This window comes from Ceratotherium simum, chromosome 22 (assembly GCF_057802395.1).
Source record: "Ceratotherium simum simum isolate JZ-2026a chromosome 22, ASM5780239v1, whole genome shotgun sequence".
NCBI lineage: Eukaryota > Metazoa > Chordata > Mammalia > Perissodactyla > Rhinocerotidae > Ceratotherium > Ceratotherium simum.
Genome location: NC_141921.1, coordinates 19,815,477 through 19,838,978, shown reverse-complemented (window position 1 = coordinate 19,838,978; position 23,502 = coordinate 19,815,477). Strand labels below are relative to the sequence as shown.

Below are 23,502 nucleotides of genomic sequence, written 5' to 3'. Positions count from 1 at the left end.
TTCAGCAGCCGGGGTTTGGTTCCCGGACACGGAACTACACCATTCGTCTGTCAGTGGCCATGCTGTGGTGGCGGCTCAGATGAAAAAAGAGGAAGACTGGCAACAGATGTTAGCCAAGGGTGACTCTTCCTCAGCAAAGAAAGACCTGAGATTATTATATATTTATTTTTTTATTCCATGTCTTCCCACTAGAATGTAAGTTCCAGGGGAGTAGGGTTTTTCCTGACTTGTTCCCCACTATGTGTGTAGCACTCAAAAAAATGACAGGCACATGTAGATGCTCAACAAACAATTTTTGAATGAATGCATTTCTTTAGTTAACAACAGATAACTTGGTGTCAGAAAGAATTGAGTTCAGATCCTAGCTTCACCATTTTCCAGGCTTAAGCCTTTGAGCAAGCACTTAGCCCTTCTGAGTTTCTGTTGTTGTATCTATAAAATGGGAACAGTAACTACCTCACCAAGTGATTGTAAAGATTAAATGGGATAATATATACATAGGACAATGCCTCAAACTTAAAATACGTTCAGTAAATGGTAGCAAGTGCTTTTATTATTATTACTATTTTATTATTGTTACTACTATTTATCTTTATAAGCTGCTGAAGGAACTCATTCCATGTTTTCCTCCTGCCTAGTGTTTTCTAAGTAGGTAATAGAAAGCAGTACATTCTAGGCAAAAGGAACTGCATAACCAAAGGCACAGAGGAATGAAAATACAATGATTATATGAGGAAATAGCAGATATTCTGGTATAGCTAAAAGGTGTATGGTACATGAGAAGCAGTGACTGTGGAAAATGAAAGGGGAGGTTGGGACCAACCTATGAAAGGCCATGTTCAGCTCTTTTGGCTTTACCTTCTATTCTTGCTCCTTAAAATGTGGTCTTTGAACCAGGAGCATCAGCATCAGCTGGGAGCTGGTCAGAAATGCAGAATCTTCAACCTACTGAATTAGAATCTGCATTTTAACAAGATCCTCAAATGTGATTCGTGTGCATGTTGATATTTGAGAAACTCTTGTCTAGGTCATTGAAAGCTTTCAAGCAGAGGTACAAAGTGGTCATTTTTGTGTTTTAGAAAAGTTATTCTGATGGCAAGATAGAAAGAAAATAAATTGGATGTGAGACTATAAGCAGGAGAGTAAATAAGAGGCTCTTGCACCCGTCCATGTGAGATATGAAGAGGGCCTGGACTAGGATAGCACTCTCAGGATTGCAGATGAAGTGACAGAATAGCATGGTGACATGAGAAGAGCATTGGTTTAGGGATTGGAAGACTGAGATTCTAATCCTGACTATTGCTCACCCACTGAGTTAATTAGGGAAACTCACTTCCTGTCTCTGGGCTTTAGTTTCCCCATGTATGAGATGAAAAGGATGGTCAGCAAACTATGACCCACAGGATAAATCCAGCCTGCACACCTATTTTTAAATGGCCCATGAGAAATGGCTAAAAACAAATCAAAGGAAGAATAATACTTTATGACACGTGAAAATTATATGAACTTCAACTTTCAGTGTCCATCAGTAAAGTTTTATTATAACACAGGCATGCTCTTTCATTTACTTATTGTCTATGACTGCTTTCGCTTACAGTGGCAGAGTTGAATAGTTATGACAGAGATAGTATGGCCCTTTCAGGAAAAGTTTGCTAACCTCTAGTTTAAATGATCACCAAAATACCTTCCAGCAATGAAATGCTGATTCTGTTACATGCTGTGTGTGAGCTATAAAGCCCTATGTAAATGCAGTCAAATTTCTTCCTCCCCAGGACTATGAATTGCAACTGATGACATACAAGGCCTTTGTGGAATCACAGCAGAAATCCCCTGGCAAGCGCCGTCGCGTCCTGTCCTCTTCAGATGCCATCACTCAAGAGGTGAAAGGGTGGGGCGAGGACATATGCCACTGTCTTCCTTTAAGGGAAGATTCATTTGTCTGGGCCTGCAGGTTGATTTAGGGCTCACCTTTCTGTTGAGCATGTGACTTCATGAAAACTTCCTCTTATTTTCAACTATTTAAATTTACTTTTCTGGCAGATAATATATCTAAATTGTTTTTTTGAACCATAGTTCATGGACTTAAGGACTCGCTACACGGCATTGGTGACCTTAACAACTCAGCATGTAAAATATATCAGTGATGCGCTCCGGCGGCTGGAGGAGGAGGAGGTGAGGACAGTCAGGTCCTAAATCATCTTGAAAATAGAATTTAAAATCCTGTGCCTCATCTGTCAAAATTTAAAGTACTCACACAGCTGATTTTCATTGTGCACGGTGGTTGTGTTCTATGAAGTTGCTGCGTACGCTGCCTTAGCAAACGCTGGACTCTTGAACCTAGGGGAAATACAGAGTTGGGTTCCTGCAACATTTTTGTCAACGGATAATGCGTTACCTTGTGTTATGTGTGTTTTTGTTTAAAAACACTTTAATATATTTTGTTGATTCACTAACATTGAACTCACAGCCAAGAACACTATAACTCATGCCTGAATAAAGCTTATTTAACACATGTTTTCTCCATGAGGTACATCACAGCGTTCTTGTGCTTAGGAACACTAGAAAGCATTTCAGTGCTACGCTTGGGTCCATTTTAAACAGTGAAATCACCAATAAAAGACACAAAAATGTGAAAAACATGGCACTAAATAGACTATGAAAAGAACACGTTTATAGTAATAAGAGATGGAACATGAAGGCAGAGTGTCACCTTGTTCTATCTGAGCTGGGACCATTGAGCGACTAAAATTTTTTGCCACTCTGTGCATGTCTGGGAATGACTGAAGATGCCACAGGTATTGATTTTGGGGTTATAGATAAATTTTAGTGAGTAGATAAATTCACAAATATGGAGTCTGTGAATAATGAGGGTTGATTGTATTATGTCCAACACTCCCACTTCCAAGTATGTTTATTATAGAAATGTTATAAGTATAAAGAATGGGATGTGGACAAAGATCCTCAATAAAGCCTAATTTGTTAAAGGGAAACACTGGAAACATCCAAATTCCCTACAGTGGAATGCTATGAAGCTGTTAAAAATAATGAAATAGATTTAAGTGGCCTGACATGGAAAGATAGCCATGATATGACATTTGGGGAAAAAAGCAAGTTAGAATACTATGTATAATTAAGATTTCAGTAAAAACAAAACTGTGCATACCACAAAGACGCAATATGAGCATACAAACAAGAAGTCTATATACCAAATTTCTGGGACAATGAGATTAAGGAGCCATATATTACACTTTTCAAATTGTTTGAATTAGATGTAATGAGTATTTTTAATTATAAAAATCTTCCACGTCTTTGCAAAATAAGTTTCCACATAGTCAACCATTCTTATAAAAGAAATGCTGTTGGAAGCATTAACCCATACCAACTTTTGTGTATGTAAATTAGCAAAAGACTTCCTTTATGTCAATACCTACTTAATCTCTGTAGACTTCAATCTCTTCACCTGTAAATCTAAGAATTATGAAAATAAGTAAGATGCTATATGTGAAGGGCTTTTTTAAATCAGTAAATAATTATTGCGTGCCCATCATAGATAAAACAGTGTGCTTTTTTAGAAAGGTGCTAACCTAGATATAATGAATTTAGCTATTAGTATCACACAGTTAGGCACCTGTGAGCAATGCTGTAGGCTGGGTAAATTATATTTAACTTGGGGTCATTTTAGCTGCCTACCAATTTAGGTAAATTTCGTGTCTCTATTTTAGGAAATCTGAAGTCAAGCCAGTCTAATAAGACATTGACCAAGATACTGATTTTCTATTTCCTGTTCTAGAAAGTGGTAGAAGAGGAAAAACAGGAACATGTGGAGAAGGTTAAAGAACTTTTGGGCTGGGTGTCTGCCCTAGCAAGGAATACACAAAGCAAAGCTACCTCATCCCAGACCAAAGAATCAACTGACATCGAAAAAGCTATTTTAGAACAGCAGGTGAGTAGAAGGTCCATCTTTCTCTTCCTGGGTAGAATAATATGTGATAACGCATTAGGTGGAATCGTACAAGTCACATGTGGGCCACCCGAATGGTTGTTATCTCAATATATGTTAACTTCCAGGACTTAAAGAAACTAAAGAAGTCATCTGATTTGTACTTCTACCTTTTTAATCAGCTATATGTAATTCATTGGTAATAATAATCTGACTTAAGCTAGGTTTTTCCCTAGGATTTAAAAAAAGTTATTTCAAATAATTTTTGATTCTTCAATTTCTTGGGTTCTGAAGTTTTTCTCTTTATTTCTACTACATAGGTTCTGGCAGAGGAGCTGACAACCAAAAGGGAACAAGTCTCTGAGGCTGTTAAAACTTCACAGATTTTCTTGGCCAAGCATGGTCATAAGTGAGTATTAAGTTAGAGATTATGGCACATCTGGGGGACCAGATCTACCTGGTTTAAATTTAGGATCATGATGAGGATTCACACTGGAGGATTCATGGCAGCAAGAGCCAGATTATGAAGAGCTTGTGGTTCATGCTGAGAAATTTGCATTTTACCTTGTCAGCTATGAGGAGGGATTTTAAACATGATTGGATTTTGTTGATAAAGGTTTCTAGAACCGTTTTATAGACAAGGGATTGACATAGGGTGAGAGTAGAGGCCTCAGAGACTAGTTAAGAGGCTCTTCTGATAATATAGGCAAGAAATGCCAAGGGATGGGGAGGGGACAAAGATTCAAAAGATATTAAGGATAATGAACATACAGGGTTTGGTGACTAGTGAAAATTATCAGATATAACTCCCAGGTTTCTGGCTTAGGCCACTGAGTGTATGGTGATGCCACTAACCAAGACAGGGAATATAGGAGAAGGTGTGGATTGAGGGAGAAGAAGGTGGCTTTAGTTTTAGACATTATGAATGAGAAGAACCCAGAGGACATCAGAGTGGATAGCTACTATGTATTAGGAAGTACCTAACACATTAATTTATGCCTTACGTAGTTCCACTAACGTTGTCCAGTAGGTAGCTGTATATGTAAATTTAGAATAAATGAGTGGCGATTTGAGTCGTCTGCGTAGTAGAAACCATAAGAATGAATTAGCTTAAAAGAATCCAAGGGCTTCTCAGTGTTTCTCAGCTTGTGAAGGAAACCTAAGAGAAGTAAAAGGGAAATTACGAGTGATATCTCAGAACCCAAGCGTTCTCCAAAAAGAATGGAGTAGTCAGAAGTCAAGAAAGATTAAGACTGAGAAGTGTCTATTAAATTTGGCAAGTTGGAAGTTTTTGGTGACTCTGGTGAAAAGTTGGGATATGATGTCAGACTTAGTATGATGGGGAGCCCATGAGATGTAAAAGGTAGTGATAGTGAAATTAGACTACTCTTTGAAGAAGCTTGGCCATAGGGAAGGAAAGAAATAATACAATAAATAATTAGAGTAGAATATATGATCAAGAGTTTTTTTTTTCCTTAAAAGATTGGAGAGACTTAACTGTGCTTATGAATTGAGTCTCAAGGACCAAAAGGGAGAAAGATTGAAATAATAGGAGAGGGGTCCCAGAGGATATAGGAGAGGATAAAATTCATCAGTGAGTAGAAAGGACAAACTTAAATAGGAATTGGGACAGCTTTTCCTCTGAGGTCTGAGGAAAAAGAGTTGGGAAAGGTGTAGATAGAGGTAAATATGCCAGGAGTGAAGCCAGAAAGTGAAGAATCAGTACCCAATGAGTGATCTGTATTTTCTCTTTGAAATAGAGAGGCTGCTTGCTGAAAGTTAGACCGGTGCTTAGGGGAAAGAAACCAGGATTGACTGGGAGCCTCCCAAGGATTGTCAGGAAGCAATGAAGTCCAGGAAAGGTTGGAAACTAGTAGGATCTCTTCTACGTGGTTTTGGAATCCCTCTCACCCCACTGGATATGGTTAGCCTGCGTGTGGGAGCAGAGAAGTGGTTTGATTGATCTGGGGCTGGAGTTTTATCAGATTAGTAATGAGAGAGTGCATGGAAAATAGTAAGAAACTGATTGAGATGATGGACTGTGGGGTCTGGACTCTAAAGAGAAGAAACTGAAGATAATAGGACTGATAGATTAAGAGAAAATAGAGGAGTCAGTGAAGGTTTGGAAAATCTCAGTAAGTTGATGGATAGTTATAATATGAATCACAGGATTCATTCTCAAAAACATAATGTAGGGCTGGCCCGTGGTGCAAGCGGTTAAGTGTGCGCGCTCTGCTGTGGCGGCCTGGTTCGCTGGTTCGGATCCCAGGCGCATACCGACGCACTGCTTGGCAAGCCATGCTGTGGCAGCGTCCCATATAAAGTGGGGGAAGATGGGCATGGATGTTAGCCCAGGGCCAATCTTCCTCAGCAAAAAAAAGAGGAGGATTGGCAGATGTTAGCACAGGGCTGATCTCCTCACAAAAAAAACCAAAAAACATAATGTAAAATAAGAAAAGGAACTTGCAAAATTCACCAGATTTGAGATAGTGATAACCTCCAGGGAGACAGGGAAAGGAATGGGGATTGGTGACAAATACACACTGGACTGTAATTATATCTGTAATGTCTTATTTCTAAGAAAAAGATACAAAGCAAATTTGGTAAAATGCTAAAATTTGGTAAAGCTGGATAGTTGGGTAATGGGTAAATGAGAATTTGTTTTATTCTTCTCTTTTGCCTATTTAAAATATTTCATTTTTAAAAGAGAAGAGGTATAGGGGTAAAGAAAGAAAACTGGAAAGGTAGGGTTATAATCAGATAGTAGATTCTTGAAGTTTAAAATTTCAGAAGTGGAATAGTTTTAGATGATGGCACGGTCCAAGTTTGCCATGTGTGCGTGGGGCTAAAATGGAGTGGAGGCCATTTGGATTGAGAAGGTTGCAGAACTACAAGCATAAGGTGTTAGACAACTGGTTGCATGATCATTGACCTCACCAAGAATCATGACTTGATTTGAGATAGACAGGAAAACTATGAGTTAGATGCCCACGTGTTCAGTGAGTATGGAAGACTGACAAGATGATCCGTGGTTAACAGTGACAAAGAAGAACACTATCTAAGGTGGAGAAGTCACGATTTTGAAGCAATAGAGGAGAGTTTGGAGAAAGATTTTTCTCTAAAAGGGCTTTAATGCTTCATCTTCCAGGCTTTCAGAAAAAGAGAAGGAACAGATATCTGAGCAATTGAATGCCCTGAATAAGGCTTACCATGACCTTTGTGATGGTTCAGCAAACCAGCTTCAGCAACTTCAGAGCCAGTTGGCCCAGCAGACAGAACAAAAGGTACTGTTAGTTTTTCTCTCCAGATGTTGGGAAGGGTACCTTTTGAATGGTATGAAGGCAGCTTTGCTGCTTGCGAGTCATGATCACTAGCTTTCTGTGACCAATGTGACTTAATTTTTAACCTCACCATAGCAGCCATTTGTCTTGTGTTTCTTTACTGGGGTTCCACGATGTGTTGGTCAGTCGAAAACACTAAAAGGCACTGAAGGTTAGCCCTTCAGACCAGGTTCACTGTTCTTGTTGTCTGCCATTTTGTGGCAGACGGCAGTCAAGGAGAACATAATTCTATATTATATCTGATCACAGGGCAATAAGATTAGTCCTCCGTGGCATTGTCATTCAAAAGTTGATAGCTGAGGGGCCGGCCTAGTGGCATAGCGGTTAAATGCGCACACTCCACTGCGGTGGGATCTGAACCCCGGGTGCACACCAATGCAGCACTTGTCAAGCCATGCTGTGGCGGCATCCCATATAAAGTGGAGGAAGATGGGCATGGATGTTAGCCCAGGGCCAGTCTTCCTCAGCAAAAAGAGGAGGATTGGCATCAGATGTTAGCTCAGGGCTGATCTTCCTCACCAAAAAAAAAAAAAAAAAAGATAGCTAAGAGTTCTGAATATTGGGAAGAAAAGGTCGTGAACCTCTTCCCCCATCCTTCTTCTTCATATCTACTAAGTAAATGAGAAATATTCATTTCCAAAGCAAACTGGTGGATTAGCTGCACTGACTGAGACGCTGGTTCCCCTTACACATAGTCATCCCATCATGTGACATCTTGACCAGTTCCCACTCATGTTCATTTCCTGGACCAGATGAAAGTTAAGTTCCTGCTGGTTCTCCTAAGTTCTTCCTGGATACTTGTGTGTATATGTAAACTTACCATATTATATACATGTGTCTCTGGGATATATATGTGTGTTTGCCTGCTTATTTCCTATGTTGTGAAGCAGTGGCCAACTTATGTGGGGCAGGCCAAAATTTAAGCTCATGTAGCAATCAAATTTGGTTTAGATGATGCTCAAAATGATATTTGGACAAAATGTGCTTTGACTCTGGTCCTTGGGTATGAAATTTGCGCAGCAGGAGCTAGAGTTGTAAAGACCACAAAACAGAACCAGCTATGATTTATTTGAGAGTAGATTTCCAAAAAGAATATGCTGGTTTAGCATTCTCTTTGTAAGCTAGCCCACTTCTAATGGCTTGTTGCTTCACCATATAAGGGAATATGTGAAAAGTTTTAACAATTGCTTGCTGAGACCATCCAGTTCTCATTTTGAAACGTTAAAAAAGGGGAGGAAAAAAAGAGAGACAAGCTGCTGAGCACCACTACATTGAGCATGATGTGTCCCCTGTTACCGTTCGTGTGTTTCATGTGAAGTATTGTTCTGATTAACTGACATCCTTGCTTACAAGTTTCACTAACCCTTTGGAGTTTAAGCACAAATGCACAAAGGGAAAAGAGGACGACCTGTTTGGGGTTCTTTTTTGCAAAAAACAAACAGTCGCATGCTGGACGCTAACACCAAGCTTACACTGTGTGTGCGATACGGCTGAGCTGCTCCATAAGGCTCTATCTCTTATCTGCCCAAGGCGTACCCTGCAACTCTGGTAAGTAGAAGCCTTTTATGTTTTCTTTCCTCCTCTCCCTCTGTCTTTTTCTGCTTGTTTAGGTCAGAATGCCCATGTTTGGTGGGACTGAAATGGATGTCTCTGGATTATTTCCCAGCTCAGTGCTTCCTGCCTATCCTCCACTTACAAGGGTGTTGGAAGGAACAGTGTGTAGTCTTTTCTCTTTGGCTGGGCTCCAGGCATTTCTTCAATATCATCATTTCTGAGACTTCATGAATCTCACTGAAGAAATTAGAAGTTCTCAAAAGAATCTTTTTCTTTGTCATATTATCTGCTTCTGAATAGTTTTTACATGGATTTTTTAAAAGGACTTTTTCATATGTCGTAAAGAGTCATATGCCAGTGTGATTTTTCCTTTAGTCTGTGTAGAATAGATACCTAGTAGAATCGCTTGACATACGTTTACCTTATATGAGTTAAACTCTACATTCTAGGTCAGAAAACAAGGTGGGGATGGGGAATAACGCATAATATTTTGAATAGTGTGGAGAATTCTGTCGGTTATTCCATTATTTGAACAAATCCAGTGAGATGGAGATGTGAACCAAATCTGTTCCCTCATTTGCTATCCATTGTGCATCTCTTACAATGTGTAACTAATCAAGCTTGAGATGCTCAGTGCATGGTTTTAAAATCTGGGGGCAGAATAGGTTAATGATTTTATGGATTTCCTTACCGTTTATCAGTTTATTCATTTATTCACCAAATGTTTATTTAACTTCTGGTACTGTTCTTAGACACCAAATGGGCAAAGTACCTGCTCTTATGGAGGTTACTTCTCCCTGAGGTAGAAATGAACTGCATTATTTAGGAGGCAGGGAAGTGATTGGCAGTTGCTTCAACGAGATCTTCCATGGTTAAGTTAAAGAGTTAAATAAGGATCAGAAAGTAATACTGACCAAAGGAGGGCAGATAAAACCATCTATAGAAGGTGAAGATGATGAACATGAACAAGAAGAGCTAGAAAGATGGAGAGTAATAAAAGTGATGAAGTATTGTAAGTGGTAAAACACTTGAATGGTTTAATTTCTGAATACCATCATTCTGTGATAAAAGGCTTCAAAATAGGAACTCTTTAGGAGCTGTTTTTAGGCTTTTTTGCAAGGGTAATTTTGACAACGTATATGGTTCACCTTATTCACTGACCTTAGGACCTAACTCCTGTGTGAGATGTGACTCTACTGTACTTATCCTTCATGATCTTCTGGATTTGACCGGGGTGGCAGTATACTAGCACAAGATTTAGAGTGAGATCTTGGTTGGATTCTGGAACTCCACTAGTTTTGTGACTTTGGACAAGTTACCTCACCTTTCTGTGCCTCATTTTCTTATCTGCAAACTAAAGATTAAAATAATTGCTTTCATAAGATTGTTGTGAGGATTAAATATCAGTGCTCAATAAATATATTAAGTGCTCAATAAATCTGTTAAGTGCCCAGCAAGTGGTAGCTGTAATCATGGTGGCTGTACTATCCATTCTAGCCTGGACCAGAAGAAAAGTTACTAGTGGCTCCAGAGGCAAGGGTCCCCAAGTCTGCTCCTTCCTTGACTTGCTACTTCCAATTCCTAGAACTAGTTTAACTTAGAGCTATTGCCTTGGGAGACACTAGCATTGGCCCCTGAGAGTATGACTGCCCCAGTTGCCAACAGCTGCGTGAGTAATATACACAGGGCCATTTCCTGAGATGCACAACTGTTGTGTGGCTGTTGGGCTGCTTAAATCTCTCTTCTGATCCTGTGGACCAGTCCTGCTGAACTCCTCAGCAGGGGAGTGCTACTTCAAGAGTCTTCTGCATGGGTTGCAACACTGAGAAGTTGTAATATGGGATTGAATTCTCATTTTGGGGAACTGGTATGTGTCTGTAAGAACTTTCTGGTGATTTTGTCTTAGAAATAGCTGGTCTCTCACTTTCACTGCTTGCTACTTCGTAGAGCTTGTCACTCAGATATGCTTAATGCTACCATCCCTCAAGTAATCTGTGAACTTCTGGCCATGTTAAACGTTCTGCAGTTTAGAAAAATTCTTTAGCATTAACACTGGCAGGCTTCAAAATGTTCCCTATGCGTTGGGGCTCATCCCAGGCTGAATTTTTCTTGTGGTCAGCATTTGATATACTATCGTTCTCTGAATGACTCCTTTCAACAGTTGTGCTTCTCTGATTTAGTTTTCTTTTTCATTTTTTCTTTTAGGGTTGGAGAGCAGTTGCTGGGGTGATTGACCTAGGCACAGTGGAGATATTTCCCATCTTCAGAGCCATGCAAAAGGGCCTCATTGACCAAGACACAGGACTTGTACTCCTGGAATCCCAGGTTATCATGTCTGGCCTCATTGCCCCTGAGACCAGTGAGAAGCTCTCTTTGGAGGAGGGCCTAGCCAGAAACCTTATTAATCCCCAGATGTACCAGCAGCTCCAGGAGTTACAGGATGCCCTGTCCTTAATAAGCAGGCTTACTGAGAGGAAAGGCCCTCTTTCTGTGGTGGAAGCAATTGAAAAGAAAGTCATCAGTGAGAGAGTTGGACTGAAAATCTTAGAAGCTCACCTGGCAGCTGGAGGTTTCAGTCTCCCCCCCAATGAGAACTATATTAATTTAGAGGAGGCTTTTCACCAAGGCCTCATTTCTGCATGGCTTTACTCAGTGTTAGAGTCTCACCTGAGATCATCCAAGAATTTGATAGACCCCAACACAGCTGAGAAAATTGGTTTACTGGACCTGATGCAGAGATGTATTGTCCACCAAGAATCAGGGTTGAAATTGCTGCCTGTCAAGCAATTGGCGGGGGGAATGGTGAGCCTGAAATCAGGCCGGAAGGTTAGCATTTTCCGTGCAGTTCAGGAAGGACTGATAGATCGGCAGGTTACTGTCCGGTTGCTGGAAGCTCAGCTTTTTGCTGGTGGTATAGTAGATCCAAGAACAGGACACAGACTTACAGTGGAAGAGGCTGTAAGACATAATTTGATTGACCAAGATATGGCCTGTGCTATTCTCATAAGGCAGCTTCAGACAGGAGGCATCATAGACACTGTCACTGGGCATAGACTGACAATAGATGAAGCAGTGAGCAGTGATCTAGTAGCTGCTAAGATTGCCCTTGTGCTTCTGGAGTCCCTTTGGTCATTCATGGGATTGCTGTGGCCTGAATCTGGAGAGATCCTCCCAATTACAGATGCCCTGGAACAAGGTATTGTGTCTACTGAACTAGCTCGTAAAATCCTTAGTGGCCGACAGCATATTAAAGCCCTGTTTCTACCAGCAACCACAGAGATTTGGACCTGGGAAAAAGCAATAGAAAATGGTATGTTGGACCAAGATCTTGTCAATAACTTAAAATCAATTTGCATACCTGATGTGATGCCCCACATACAATTAGCAGACTCTTCAGAACGAAGCAAATTGAACATTAGTCCTGGAGCAACAGGTCTACTGTACAGCAAGGGCCCAGCTGAGGGCACAGTGAGCCATAGCAAGAAGCTGTTGTTTCAACTGATGACTCACAGCTACATTAATGTGCGGAACGGACAGAGGCTGCTCCTGTTAGACAGTGAGCTTGTAGAGACACTAACAGCAAGAGGTGAATATCGAGCAGGTCTTCCAGAAGTGTTTGGAATTGAGCATCAGAGACTAGAAACTCCCGAGGAATTACAAGAATCAGTGAGTGTGAAAATCACAGAAACCTCTTGTGATGGGCTGACTGTGAGGCCACGTGAGTTCCAGTTTTCTTCTCAGAACAAAGAATATCCCAATCAGGCAAATTTCACTGAAACAAAAGGCAAAAAGACCCTTGTAGAAACAGAAGTTTCCTTGATACAGAACCCTGAAAAGGACCTCTTTGTAAGAGAACAAAAAGGGGGAAATCCAAATGTTGATACTTTGAAGGTCATAAATAAAGTCAAATCAGAGTTAAAAAGGCAATTGTTAGGTACCAAAAAGGAAGACCAAACAGAAATGTCTACCAGAGAAAATGTCAGCAGAGGTTTTATCTTTACAGTACCTCCCGAGGAAGCAGAAGATGTGACCTTGGTGGTGGACAAAAATCCTTCCTCTATTGAAACACCAAAGGAAGAATGGCAGACTGTCAGAAAGACTTCCTTAATGTGTCAGAAAGAACAAGCAAACACACTTGAAATTGAATATATTCCAGGTGAAACTGGAAGACCTCTCCTAAAACCCCAAAGCAAAAAGTCACAATTTCAGATAGAGAAAACTCGAGCTTTAGAATCGGAACTAAAGCCTGAAAATGATATGAATACTCATTCTCTGGACAAAAAGAAAGCCTTACATAAAATACCTTTGGTTGGGGATGACCATAAACAAAGTCCAGAAGGACAGAACATCGTGGGTGGTAGTATGATGATGTTAGAAAAGACAGATGAGGAAGAAGATGGTCGTGAAACTTCCCTGTCATGCAGTCATCCTTCAGAACTGCTTGAAGAACCTACCTTAAATATATTATCTGCACAATTACTAGATGGCGGTATCTTTCATGAACAGACAGGTCAAAAGCTCTTACTAAATGAAGCAATAGCCCAAGGGATTGTGCCCAGTCACACTGCTGTGAAACTTATGGGAAAGCTGAACATGTTTCGGGGCTTCTTTGACTCTCAGACCTGCGAGTCTTTGACAACTGAAGAAGTCATTGATGAAGGTCTGATGGATGAGAAATTATTATATAATGTCCTCATGGCAGACAAAGCTATAAGTGGGGTCTTAGACCCCCGTACCCACACACTCTGCTCTGTGAAGGAAGCAGTTGCAGTGGGACTTCTTGACACGCAAACAGCCACCAGAATTTTAGAGGGGCAGGTGGTGACTGGTGGAATTGTTGACCTGAAGCGAGGTAAAAAAGTTTCAGTAACTTTGGCCTCAAATCTTGGCTTGGTGGACAGTGCTGACCAGACAGAACTTATAAATCTGGAGAAAGCTTCCAAAGGCAGAGATGCTGAAAAAACAGTTATGAAGAGATTAATTAGCTTACAAATGGAAACAACTGGAGTTATGGACCCTGATAGCAAAGCTCCTTTAACAATTGTGCAGTCTATTGACAGAGGGCTTTTGGAGAGAGGAGAAGCTGTTCAGTTGTTGACTAAGCAAGTGGTGGATGGAGGTATCATTCACCATATATCTGGGATGAGACTTTCTGTTGATAGTGCTTTTAAACATGGCATCATCGATGAAGATTTAGCCAAGCAACTCAAAAAAGTTGAGAACTTAAGCCTCCATCAGTTTTTTAATCCTGAAACAAAGGAAATTATTTCCCTCCCTGAAGCCGTAAATTTAGATCTTGTTACCCCAGACTTGAAAAGAGAAATCCAAGAAATTCAGGCCTTGACTGGAAGCTTTGTGGATCTCGTTTCTAGCCAGAGATTGACCTTAGCAGAAGCTAAAAAAGAAGGATTGTTAACTAATAAAGCAATATTGTCTTCAGGAATAATGCATGGGATTGTAGATCCTGAGAATTCCAGAATTGTTCCCTATTCAGAATTAATAAAGAAATGTAAGATTGATATTGAATCTGGACAGAGATATCTAGAAGTAATTCCCTTCTCAGACATTAAAGATGGAGTAAGTGATAAAGTACTTACATTGTCTCAAGCAACTCAGCTTGGGAAAGTAGACTTTGCCTATGCAGTGAAGGTTCTAGAAGCTCAGGCAAATACTGGGGGAATCATAGATCCTGCCACGGGAAAAAGACTGACATTGGCATCAGCTTTGGAACAGAAATTAGTGGATGAAAACATGGTCAGAATTATTGCATCTCATCAGGTGTTAAATGGAGGAATTGTTGACATATTTAATGGTCAGAGAGTGACTTTAAAGGAAGCTATTGAGAAAGGATTTATCAGTCCTGAACTGGCAGCTATGATCCAAATAGATACTTTAGGGTCCAGTGATCGTGGGGCTCAGACTGAAAAGCGAATTGTAGTTGAAGCACGTGAATTAAAGAAGGAATTTCTCAGAAAGGAAATGTTAATTGCTGGTAATCAAACTGCTGGAATGCGTTGTTGTCAAAGTGAAAGTGAGAAATTATTTCAAATTGAAAGTCAGTCTGTGCAAGAAAAGATTAAAATAAGAGTTTCTGATGGGGAGCAGGCAAAAAAGAGCAGGGAAATTTCATTAACGGAATTGGAGTGCAGGGATCAAGATAAGAGGAGAGCTTCTCCAGATGCTAAAGAATCTGTCAATATCATAATTCCTAGTGATCATAAAGGTAAATCATTGGAAAAAAATACAGATGAAGAGCAGGAAGAAATAGTGGCACAAACAGAAATTATTTCTCATATGAAACAGTCTATATCAGGTCTAGATTCTAAAGAAATAAGAGAAAACCAAGGAGAAGTTATTTCAGAAGTACAAGAATCAAATGGTAAAACTTCAGGCAAATTTCTGAGTGAGCAATTTATGCAGAAACCAGTGAATACTGGGGAGAAAAGTAAGAGAGAGAAGAGGGAGATGATTGTAGAAGAAAGTGTCAAAATATGCAAACCAGCAGTTTGTTCAGAAGAAAAGTTGAATCGGAAGACTGCCAGTAGAGATGACCATGATTCCAATATAAAGAGTCAACCTATGGAAGTAACCGTAAGTGAAAAAGGTAAAGAAGCTGCTAGAGAGCTGGGATTTTCTATTACTTGTAAAGCTGAAGACTCTTCTTTCCAAATGATACCCAAAGGAATTTCTGTAAAAAATCAAGATGCTTTAACATTCAATTCTAATCAGGTCAGTGAAGAAGTCGAAAATTTAAGCCTCTGCTTGACTTTAAAACCAGAAGAAAATTTATCTCAAGACATTACTGATGGGGCCCAGAGTGACCCATTCTCTTCTATGACCCCAAGACCTGAAGGATTGCACTACCAGGAATCAGTTGGAAAAGCCCAAGTTGCAGACACATCTCGAATTTCCAAAACAGACAAATCTTTCCAAGGAACCACCAGACAGGAAACCAACTATCATCAGGATTCCTGTGTTACCTTTAAGACTAAGGAAACCAAAGATCTCACTTGCTCATCTGATGAATATAAAGAAAAATCTTATCAAGAAGTACCTTTTGATTCAACAAGAACCCTTACATTGGAAGAAGTCACAGTTTCTGGAGTAGACCCAAAAGAAGTGCATTTTGTGGAATTCTCAGATAGAAAAGACCTTCATCATCAGGACAGCAAAACTGATAGTGAACTTTGTGGAATTCTAGAATCTAAAATAGTAACAACTCAGGAGATAACTGGAGAGAAATTTCCAGAAATGTCAAACCTTATAGTTACAGGTACAGAAGCAGGGTCCTTTAAAGGCATAGTGACTCAGGGAGTTCCTAGAGTCTTGGCGTCCCTTCTTCCAGAGAAATTGTTCCAAGACGGGTCTCAAAAAGAGAGTATCGGGCAACAGGATGCTACGATTAGTCCCACCATTCCAGAGACCAGTGAAGAAAAGACAGTGCCCCTCATATACCCTACAGTGAAGATGGATGAGAAAACACCACAGGAAAAGCTCAGAGAAAGCCCTGGCAGTGAACAAACTCCCTTTGTGACTGCACCCAGGGGAAAGGGAAATGAAAGGGTAAACCTGGAGCCCTGCAGAGCAACTCAAGTAAGTTTCCCAGTGGTGTATAAGTATATATATTTTTAGATATAACTAGTTTAATGCTAAAACTCTTGACTGGATACTGAGTTTATTTATGTATAATTGTATGCATACATACATTTTAGGGCACTGATAATTCTCTAAGGTGTAACTTAGTTTATTATCATCTGTTTGTAACACAGTTGTTGGAAAATTAGGCAATTTCGGAAATTTACAAGGGTTTTAAGTTAGAAAGTAAAACATTGGAGCTAATTTGAAATACTGGGGTGATGCTACCGAAGTCAGAATAGCTTTTGGAAATTTTATTGAAATGATGCTTATAGATTGATAATTATGAGCTTCTGCTCATATTAAATAAATCACTTTTTTGTCTATTGATTTGATACAACATAGACAAAATAACATGTTTTATTTCATTCCGTCCTATGTGTAGTAAAAATTTCTCTTTGTCTATCAGTAAGACCCAGACTGCTTTAAAAAGCAGACTTAAAGGAGAATGTCAGATCTGAGTGAGTTTTCTTTTTGGCTCCACAGAATGTATTTAACCGACAACTCTGTCTAGAACATGATGAGAAGCTGGTATCCTATCTGTCTCTATTACGAGACATTGAAATGAGGACCAAACAGATTCAACCTCTGGAGCTAAACTTGGCAGAGCTACAGGATCTGCTGTGTCAGGCCAAGGTAGGTTCCCAGAGACTTCCTCCAGGCCCACCAGCTTGGAGGAAATAGAGACTATTGAGGAAGAAAAACATGTTCAAAAACACCACCATTTTAAAGGACAAAAAATAGATTGAAAAGGTGTAACTGGAGATGTCTGAAGAACACAGGAAATACTGGTCTCACAGAAACCAAAGCAGAAGAGACTCAAGGGAAGAGTGGTCAGCAATATTAAATACAGTAGAGAGACTGAGTACAGTGAGGACTGAAAGGGGGATTTAGCGCCTGAAAGTCATTGATGACTTTGATAAAGAACAGTTGCAGTGGAGTGGTGGGATATAAATTAGGTGGCAGTAAGAATAAACAGAAGGTTGGAAGGTGGGGACAATTAACAGGATCATTCTTTCCAGAAGCTTGGTAGTGCAGGCAAGGAAAGAGGTAGGACACTAGCTAAAGGAGATGAACTGAAAGAGGAATGTTTTGAGTGGATTCTGGGGCTGAGGAGAAAGAACCGATAGAAAAGGAAAAGTTGAAGTTAGATGAGAGAGGAAGTGGTGACTGATGGATTCAGGTCCCTGAGGACAAAGAAAGACATAGAATTAGACAGCCTTGAGAGGGAGGAAGAGCAGTTCTTCCTCTGAAACTGGAGGTTAAGAGTTGTCACAGGGGGCCGGCCCCGTGGCTTAGCGGTTAAGTGCACGCGCTCCGCTGCTGGCGGCCCAGGTTCGGATCCCAGGCGCGCACCAATGCACCGCTTCTCCGGCCATGCTGAGGCCGCGTCCCACATGCAGCAACTAGAAGGATGTGCAGCTATGACATACAACTGTCTACTGGGGCTTTGGGGGAAATAAATAAATAAATAAATAAATAAGTTAAAAAAAAAAAAAAGAAAGAAGGCTGTCTAAAAAAAAAAAGTTGTCACAGGATTAGAGTCACAGCGAGGACAGGGATTGTAGAGCTTTACCAGTTTTCTCAATGTCCAGAGTATGGCCTTGGGTAGGGTGGCTGAAGGGGAAATGAAGATGATGCTCAGAAGAACTACCAAGGTTTTCTACAGCTTATTTCTGGCTTCTCTGCTGAGGATCAGAATATTGTAGACTAGCTGAGTGGGAAGGCTCGCTTGGGCTATTTTTAGTTCTTTGGTCCTGCCGCCTTGGAATTTGGAGTGGAAGAGTCATCCTTTCGATTGGCTTATTTTGCCTAACATTATATAAGGCATAGTGGCACTCTTGGAGAGGCAGCAAGTTGTAGTGGAAGGAGCACAGCACTGAGTCAACCTGAATCCAAGTCCTGGCTTTATTGCTTACGAGCTGGGTGACCTTGGACAAAAAAAAATTTCACATTTTTAAGTGCTAAGGCATCTCTTTTGTAAATCCAGAATAATAATATCTACTCTGCTGACCTCAAGAATTAGTATTTGTGAGAACCAAATAAGCTAATGAATGTGTATAAAACCATTTTATAAGCCCTGAGGCCTGTATAGGCATAAGGTGAGAGAAAAATGTGTTCACAGCTGATTCCTAGATAGCAAGATTCTAGTCTTGATTTGGAGGTAAGTCCACTTTATCCTCTCAGGTTTTAGACAAGGAGCTAAAGGATCTGTCCACCTTGGTGAGTCAGGAATTGGAGTGCGTGAATCAGATTATTGTCAGCCAGCCTCAAGAAGTCCCTGCTCAACTGTTGAAGGCTCTAGAGAAAGATGCCAAGAATCTTCAAAAGTCCCTCAGCTCTGTGAGTGACACCTGGAGTTCCAGACTACTCCACCTCCAGAATGCTGTGGAAGTAAAAAAGGTAGCTTCTTGTCACAAAGGCTCATAAAGTCTGGGCAGGCTTGGAGATTTTTATAATCTAATTTGCCATTTATTTCTTAGAGTAAAGTGTTAACTCAGCACGAACAGCTAGAAGGCAGACTTCAAGATCTGAGATCCTGGGTTGGCAATACCAATCTTATTCTGAACAGCAAGGAATATAACAGTGAAACAGATGCCGAGAGCCTGAATCACTGTCTCCGACAGCATGAGGTGAACTCTGAACCCATTCTCAAACATGTTTTGTTTGTCCTTTGAGTTGTATCAATTTTATTTTCCTGCTAGTCAAACGAGTATCTGTACTTACCTTTCTTAGAAAGTCTGATTTTCCATTTCAGAAAAAAAGTCTGCTATGTTTATTTTTTTTGGTTATCATACCCCTGGAGCTTCAGTGATTATGGTTATTTCTCCTTTTAGCTGTTCTCTGAGAGAGAGTCAACAGAGTGGTCTGTTATTAGCAGCTTCATCTCCTCTTTGTAACTGAGCATCTAATATCCATCCCTTGTTTCTGTTTTGCCCAAGATATAATCCTACGTACACATACCAAGTTCAGGAGAATTTTTGATCAGTGATCTAGAGCATAGGTTGGCAAACTTTTTCTGTAAAGGGCCACATAGTAAATACTTTCAGCCTTGCAGGTCATAGGCTGTAGATTGCCAACCTCTGATCTGGAGAGATGCTTTTCTTCTTGTTAAGCCCAAATTAATTGATTCTTTTATAAGTCAGTGAGAGAAAGGTAAAGACTCTGAGATATATATGAGCCAGAGGGTTTTCCCCCCCAACATTGTTTTTTTTGTTGTTGTTATACTTAAGATAATATCGGATATTACTCACACTGGTTTGTCTGCCCTCTGCTATAGATACCCCTGTTCTTAAATTCTTTTTTTGTTTGTTTGTTTTTTTTGTTGCTGAGGAAGATTTGCCCTGAGCTAACATCTTTTGCCAAGCTTCATCTAGTTTGTATGTGGGCCAACACCACATGGCCACTGACGAGAGGTGTAGGTCTGTGCCTGGGAACTGAACCTGGGCCGCAGAAGTGGAGCACACCAAACTTAACCACTAGGTGACGGGGCTGGCCCTTAAATTCTTTTTAAAGTCAGAGCAGAACTAGAGATGTCCCCTCCTTCTGTTCCATCCTCTCCCTTTTCCTCCGTCTTAAGAGAAGGAGACATAAAGGTTCATCCATGGTCAGGCTCCTTGTATACAATCTCATTCCTCTTTATCTTACAAGAGTTGATGTGCCTTCTTTCATACCCTTTTATCCAAAGATATCATTGGGGGAGTGAATAGCAGATTTTACCTGTTCACTGACAGGGTATTATAAAGAAGCAAGGGTGAAAAACATTCCTATGACATAGAAAAACACAAAGCATCTCCTGCATTGGTTTCCTCCCCTAGTTATAACTTATATGCATTCTCTTATGGAAAGAGAGCCACAGTCTAAGCCTTGGTTTCCTAGTGATAGTTGCCCATATCCATGTGTTCACAGTTGAAGGAAGCAGAGTCTTAGGATAAATATCCAAGAAGCCCTCCCAGCCTGTTTTGCAGGATTGCTGACTACTCTCAATTTCAAAGTGATAGAGATATGTGTATCTTAATTGTTTTTATTGAGTCCAGTATAACATGGCTGATGATCACTAAATGTTTGTGGAAAAATTTCATGCTTTTAATTGTCTGAAAACAGATAATTATAGTATTTAGGCAGTTTTTACTGCTTTAAGGGAGCAATATAACTTTTATATAGGAAAGTCTGACTGAATGTAATCCTTCACAGTTTTAAAATATATGAGCAACATTATTTACTCTAAAAATCAAATTGTGGTAAACTACAAATAAATTGAATATTTTCTCCCGTCTGGCCTACCAGTAACTCACTGCTGGACAAATATAAATAGATGTTTGAACCTAAGAAAATACAATTAGATATATCACAGACCAGAAATTCGTGTTAAACTTTCCAAAACTTAAAAAAAAATTTTTTTTACAAATATCTGAGATTAGCAGTAGTATAATTCTGCTAACATGAATAATTGAAAGCTTGCTGCATTTGGAAATCAAGGTCTAGTAAAGGAAATCTAATTCTAATTTACGAGGAGTTTGGAGAGACCAGAAGTGAGAGAGACTTCCAGTGCTAGTTTGGCCCTAGAAATTATCAATGTCAATTATAAAAATTGACAGGAAATTAACCTCTCTTTGATCATGTTAATTCTTTAACTAGAACCAATAGCTTCTGCTTCAATAGAGAATTAGAAGTTTCATTTCTTTTTTTTTTTTCCCTTTCCCTACTTACCTTAGGATTTGAAACAACCCATGGCTGAAAGGAAATCTCAGCTGGACGTGCTTGCCTTTGATATTCAGTTCTTTATCTCTGAGCATGCCCAGGACTTGTCCCCTCAGCAGAACCGACAGATGCTGAGGCTTCTGAATGAACTGCAGAGGTCCTTCCAGGACCTTGTGGAGCAGACTGCAGCTCAGATGGATGCCTTGCAGGGCCATCTTCAACAAATGGAACAGGCGGCCCAGGTCAAGGTCAGACTGAACGAGCAGCTGGGCTCAGTTTGTCTTTTGGGATGTCCTCTGTCTTTAGGATTTCTGGCCAGACTCCATCTATCATGGTTTCAGGAGCCTGCATTTGCCAATTTGAAATTTCATGTCATTCAGACCAGTTTGGTTCTGGTCCAGGAGGCAGCTGTTCTGACTGTTTTTCTTGCCATGTTTTTGGTTTTATGTGTGTGTGAGAGAGAATATGTGTGTTTATGTGTGTATGCATGTGCAAGTACTTTCTTTTTAGTGAGACTCTACCCTCAGTGTTTCGCATTGTCTCTGACTTTGAAATGAAAATCATATCCCTAGCCCTTTTTTCTCGTACTTTCTCCCTCAGCATTCTTTTGAGGGCCATTAGGAGTATTTAGGTACTCTGAGCTTTTGAAAAGAATGTTTCTGAAATCGTTTTTATTCTGGGGCTTTTCAAATGATTAACAATAAGATTCCTTGACAACCTTCTAACAGCTCTACAAGGAAATTTTTATCAGAATCATATTAATTTTTTAGCACCTTTTAAATTATTATTATTTTATAGCACCTTTCTTCACACTTTAGTGCCCAGTGCTTATTCAATTATGGAAAAAAGTGTGCAGAAGCAAGGGTGATACATTTTGAAAAAAAAACTAACCATCCTACCACCTTCCATCACAACCCTCTTCTTGCAAAACTCAACAAAATTGCATTAATAGTAACATCATAACCTTAGAATACCAAGAATGATGCTTATGCCATTTCTGCTGTTTGAATAATAAGTTGGAATTCAGCAAGATGATGTTAGAATTGTCATTATCATTAGCAAATCTATCTCAGGGTCTCCTTTATTAAATATTGTGCAAAGTAGAATTAAGCTTTTGAGTCAGGCTTAAGGGAAATTAGATTAGTCAATTCCATATGTCCCCTGTTACTACTTAGTTGTTTCAACTGTATTGAAATTGAAATAAAATACTAATGAAACACTTTAGGTGACCTTCCAAATCTGAAAATTTGCAATGTCCTCACTTGGAATTTATATAGTATGGTGTAGCCTGTGGATAATTAACGGAATAGCACTGATCTGAGCCATCTTAAGACACAGCCCAGATCCAGGGTAGGCTCCTGAGCTGCTGCAGGTGATAGGACTGCATGTGAACATTCTCTCTGAATGTATAATTAATTCCACAATGTTTATTAACCTTGTTATTGTCAGAAATTCTCTGCTTCTCTCTATATTTGCCCTGAATGCATGTGTATGTCTGTGTGTTAACTTGTTTGCTTTGCTTTTTTCAGATTCAGTCTGCACCCATCCTAACCCATGAAGATCCCGTTTTACAGCTGAAGAGCTCTTAGGAGTTCTCTTCCAGAGCCCTTCTATTTGTCCTAAAGAGGGGGAGAGAGGGCCAATTTGGGCACCTGTTTGTAAGTGCAGGTGACTAAAATGCTATCAGAAGGTAGAAACTGGTGGAAAATGGTTTTAGAAGGATGGTCAGGAGAACACATCATGCTCAATTGCTCAGTCAGGTGCTTCAGTGTCATGCAACTGAGATGAGATCTGGAGAAAGGATCAGGCACAGAAGCATATTCCCTCCCTCCCCATGGGCCTGGTTTTTCTCTTTGCTACCCATGTAGACACCTGAAGGACTGAGCCAGTTGCTATTCTTAGGCAGTTTCCTTCTTCTCAAAATAGTCAAGGCCCTCATGCCTGGCATGTAATCGTTCCATTTAATGGGTGTCTGCATTTGTGAGACATTTGATTTATAAAGTCACCTCAATTATTAAGAAGTTCAATTAGCTTATGAATTATCCAGTTTCTTTGATTTTTCCTCTTAGTCCAATCTTTATAATTTTCCATATTTTGACTTAATATGTAGCATATCCCCTGGTTCTGGTAGAGGAGTTGATCAGAACTACTAATTTATTATCATCTATGGATTTCAGGTGTCTGGGGTCTTGATTCTCCGTTTCCAAGGATGATAACAGCAGTCTGGCAAAGGAGCTCCCAAACCGAAACCTGGGAGTATTCTCTCCTGAAATTACCCCTGATTATAATCTAGACCATAGACCGAGATCAACAGACTGTCCAAATGAGGGG

The 23,502-nt window shown here is 40.0% G+C and overlaps 1 protein-coding gene across 14 annotated transcripts in view; it reads left to right on the top strand.

Annotated features, from left to right (window-relative positions):
- Positions 1–23,502, top strand: part of MACF1 (microtubule actin crosslinking factor 1) — a 330,651-nt gene that overhangs the window by 191,300 nt on the left and 115,849 nt on the right. For 10 of the 14 annotated variants that reach the window (XM_087446225.1, XM_087446228.1, XM_087446223.1 and 7 more), the window contains 10 exons: positions 1,773–1,880; positions 2,074–2,172; positions 3,791–3,943; positions 4,261–4,349; positions 7,089–7,224; positions 11,041–16,428; positions 16,957–17,106; positions 18,658–18,873; positions 18,954–19,103; positions 21,186–21,419. In XM_087446225.1, coding sequence (XP_087302351.1) covers positions 1,773–1,880; positions 2,074–2,172; positions 3,791–3,943; positions 4,261–4,349; positions 7,089–7,224; positions 11,041–16,428; positions 16,957–17,106; positions 18,658–18,873; positions 18,954–19,103; positions 21,186–21,419 — 6,723 coding nt within the window. The remainder of the gene's footprint in view (positions 1–1,772; positions 1,881–2,073; positions 2,173–3,790; positions 3,944–4,260; positions 4,350–7,088; positions 7,225–11,040; positions 16,429–16,956; positions 17,107–18,657; positions 18,874–18,953; positions 19,104–21,185; positions 21,420–23,502) is intronic. The other 4 variants (XM_087446236.1, XM_087446232.1, XM_087446235.1 and 1 more) reach the window with 1 other exon arrangement.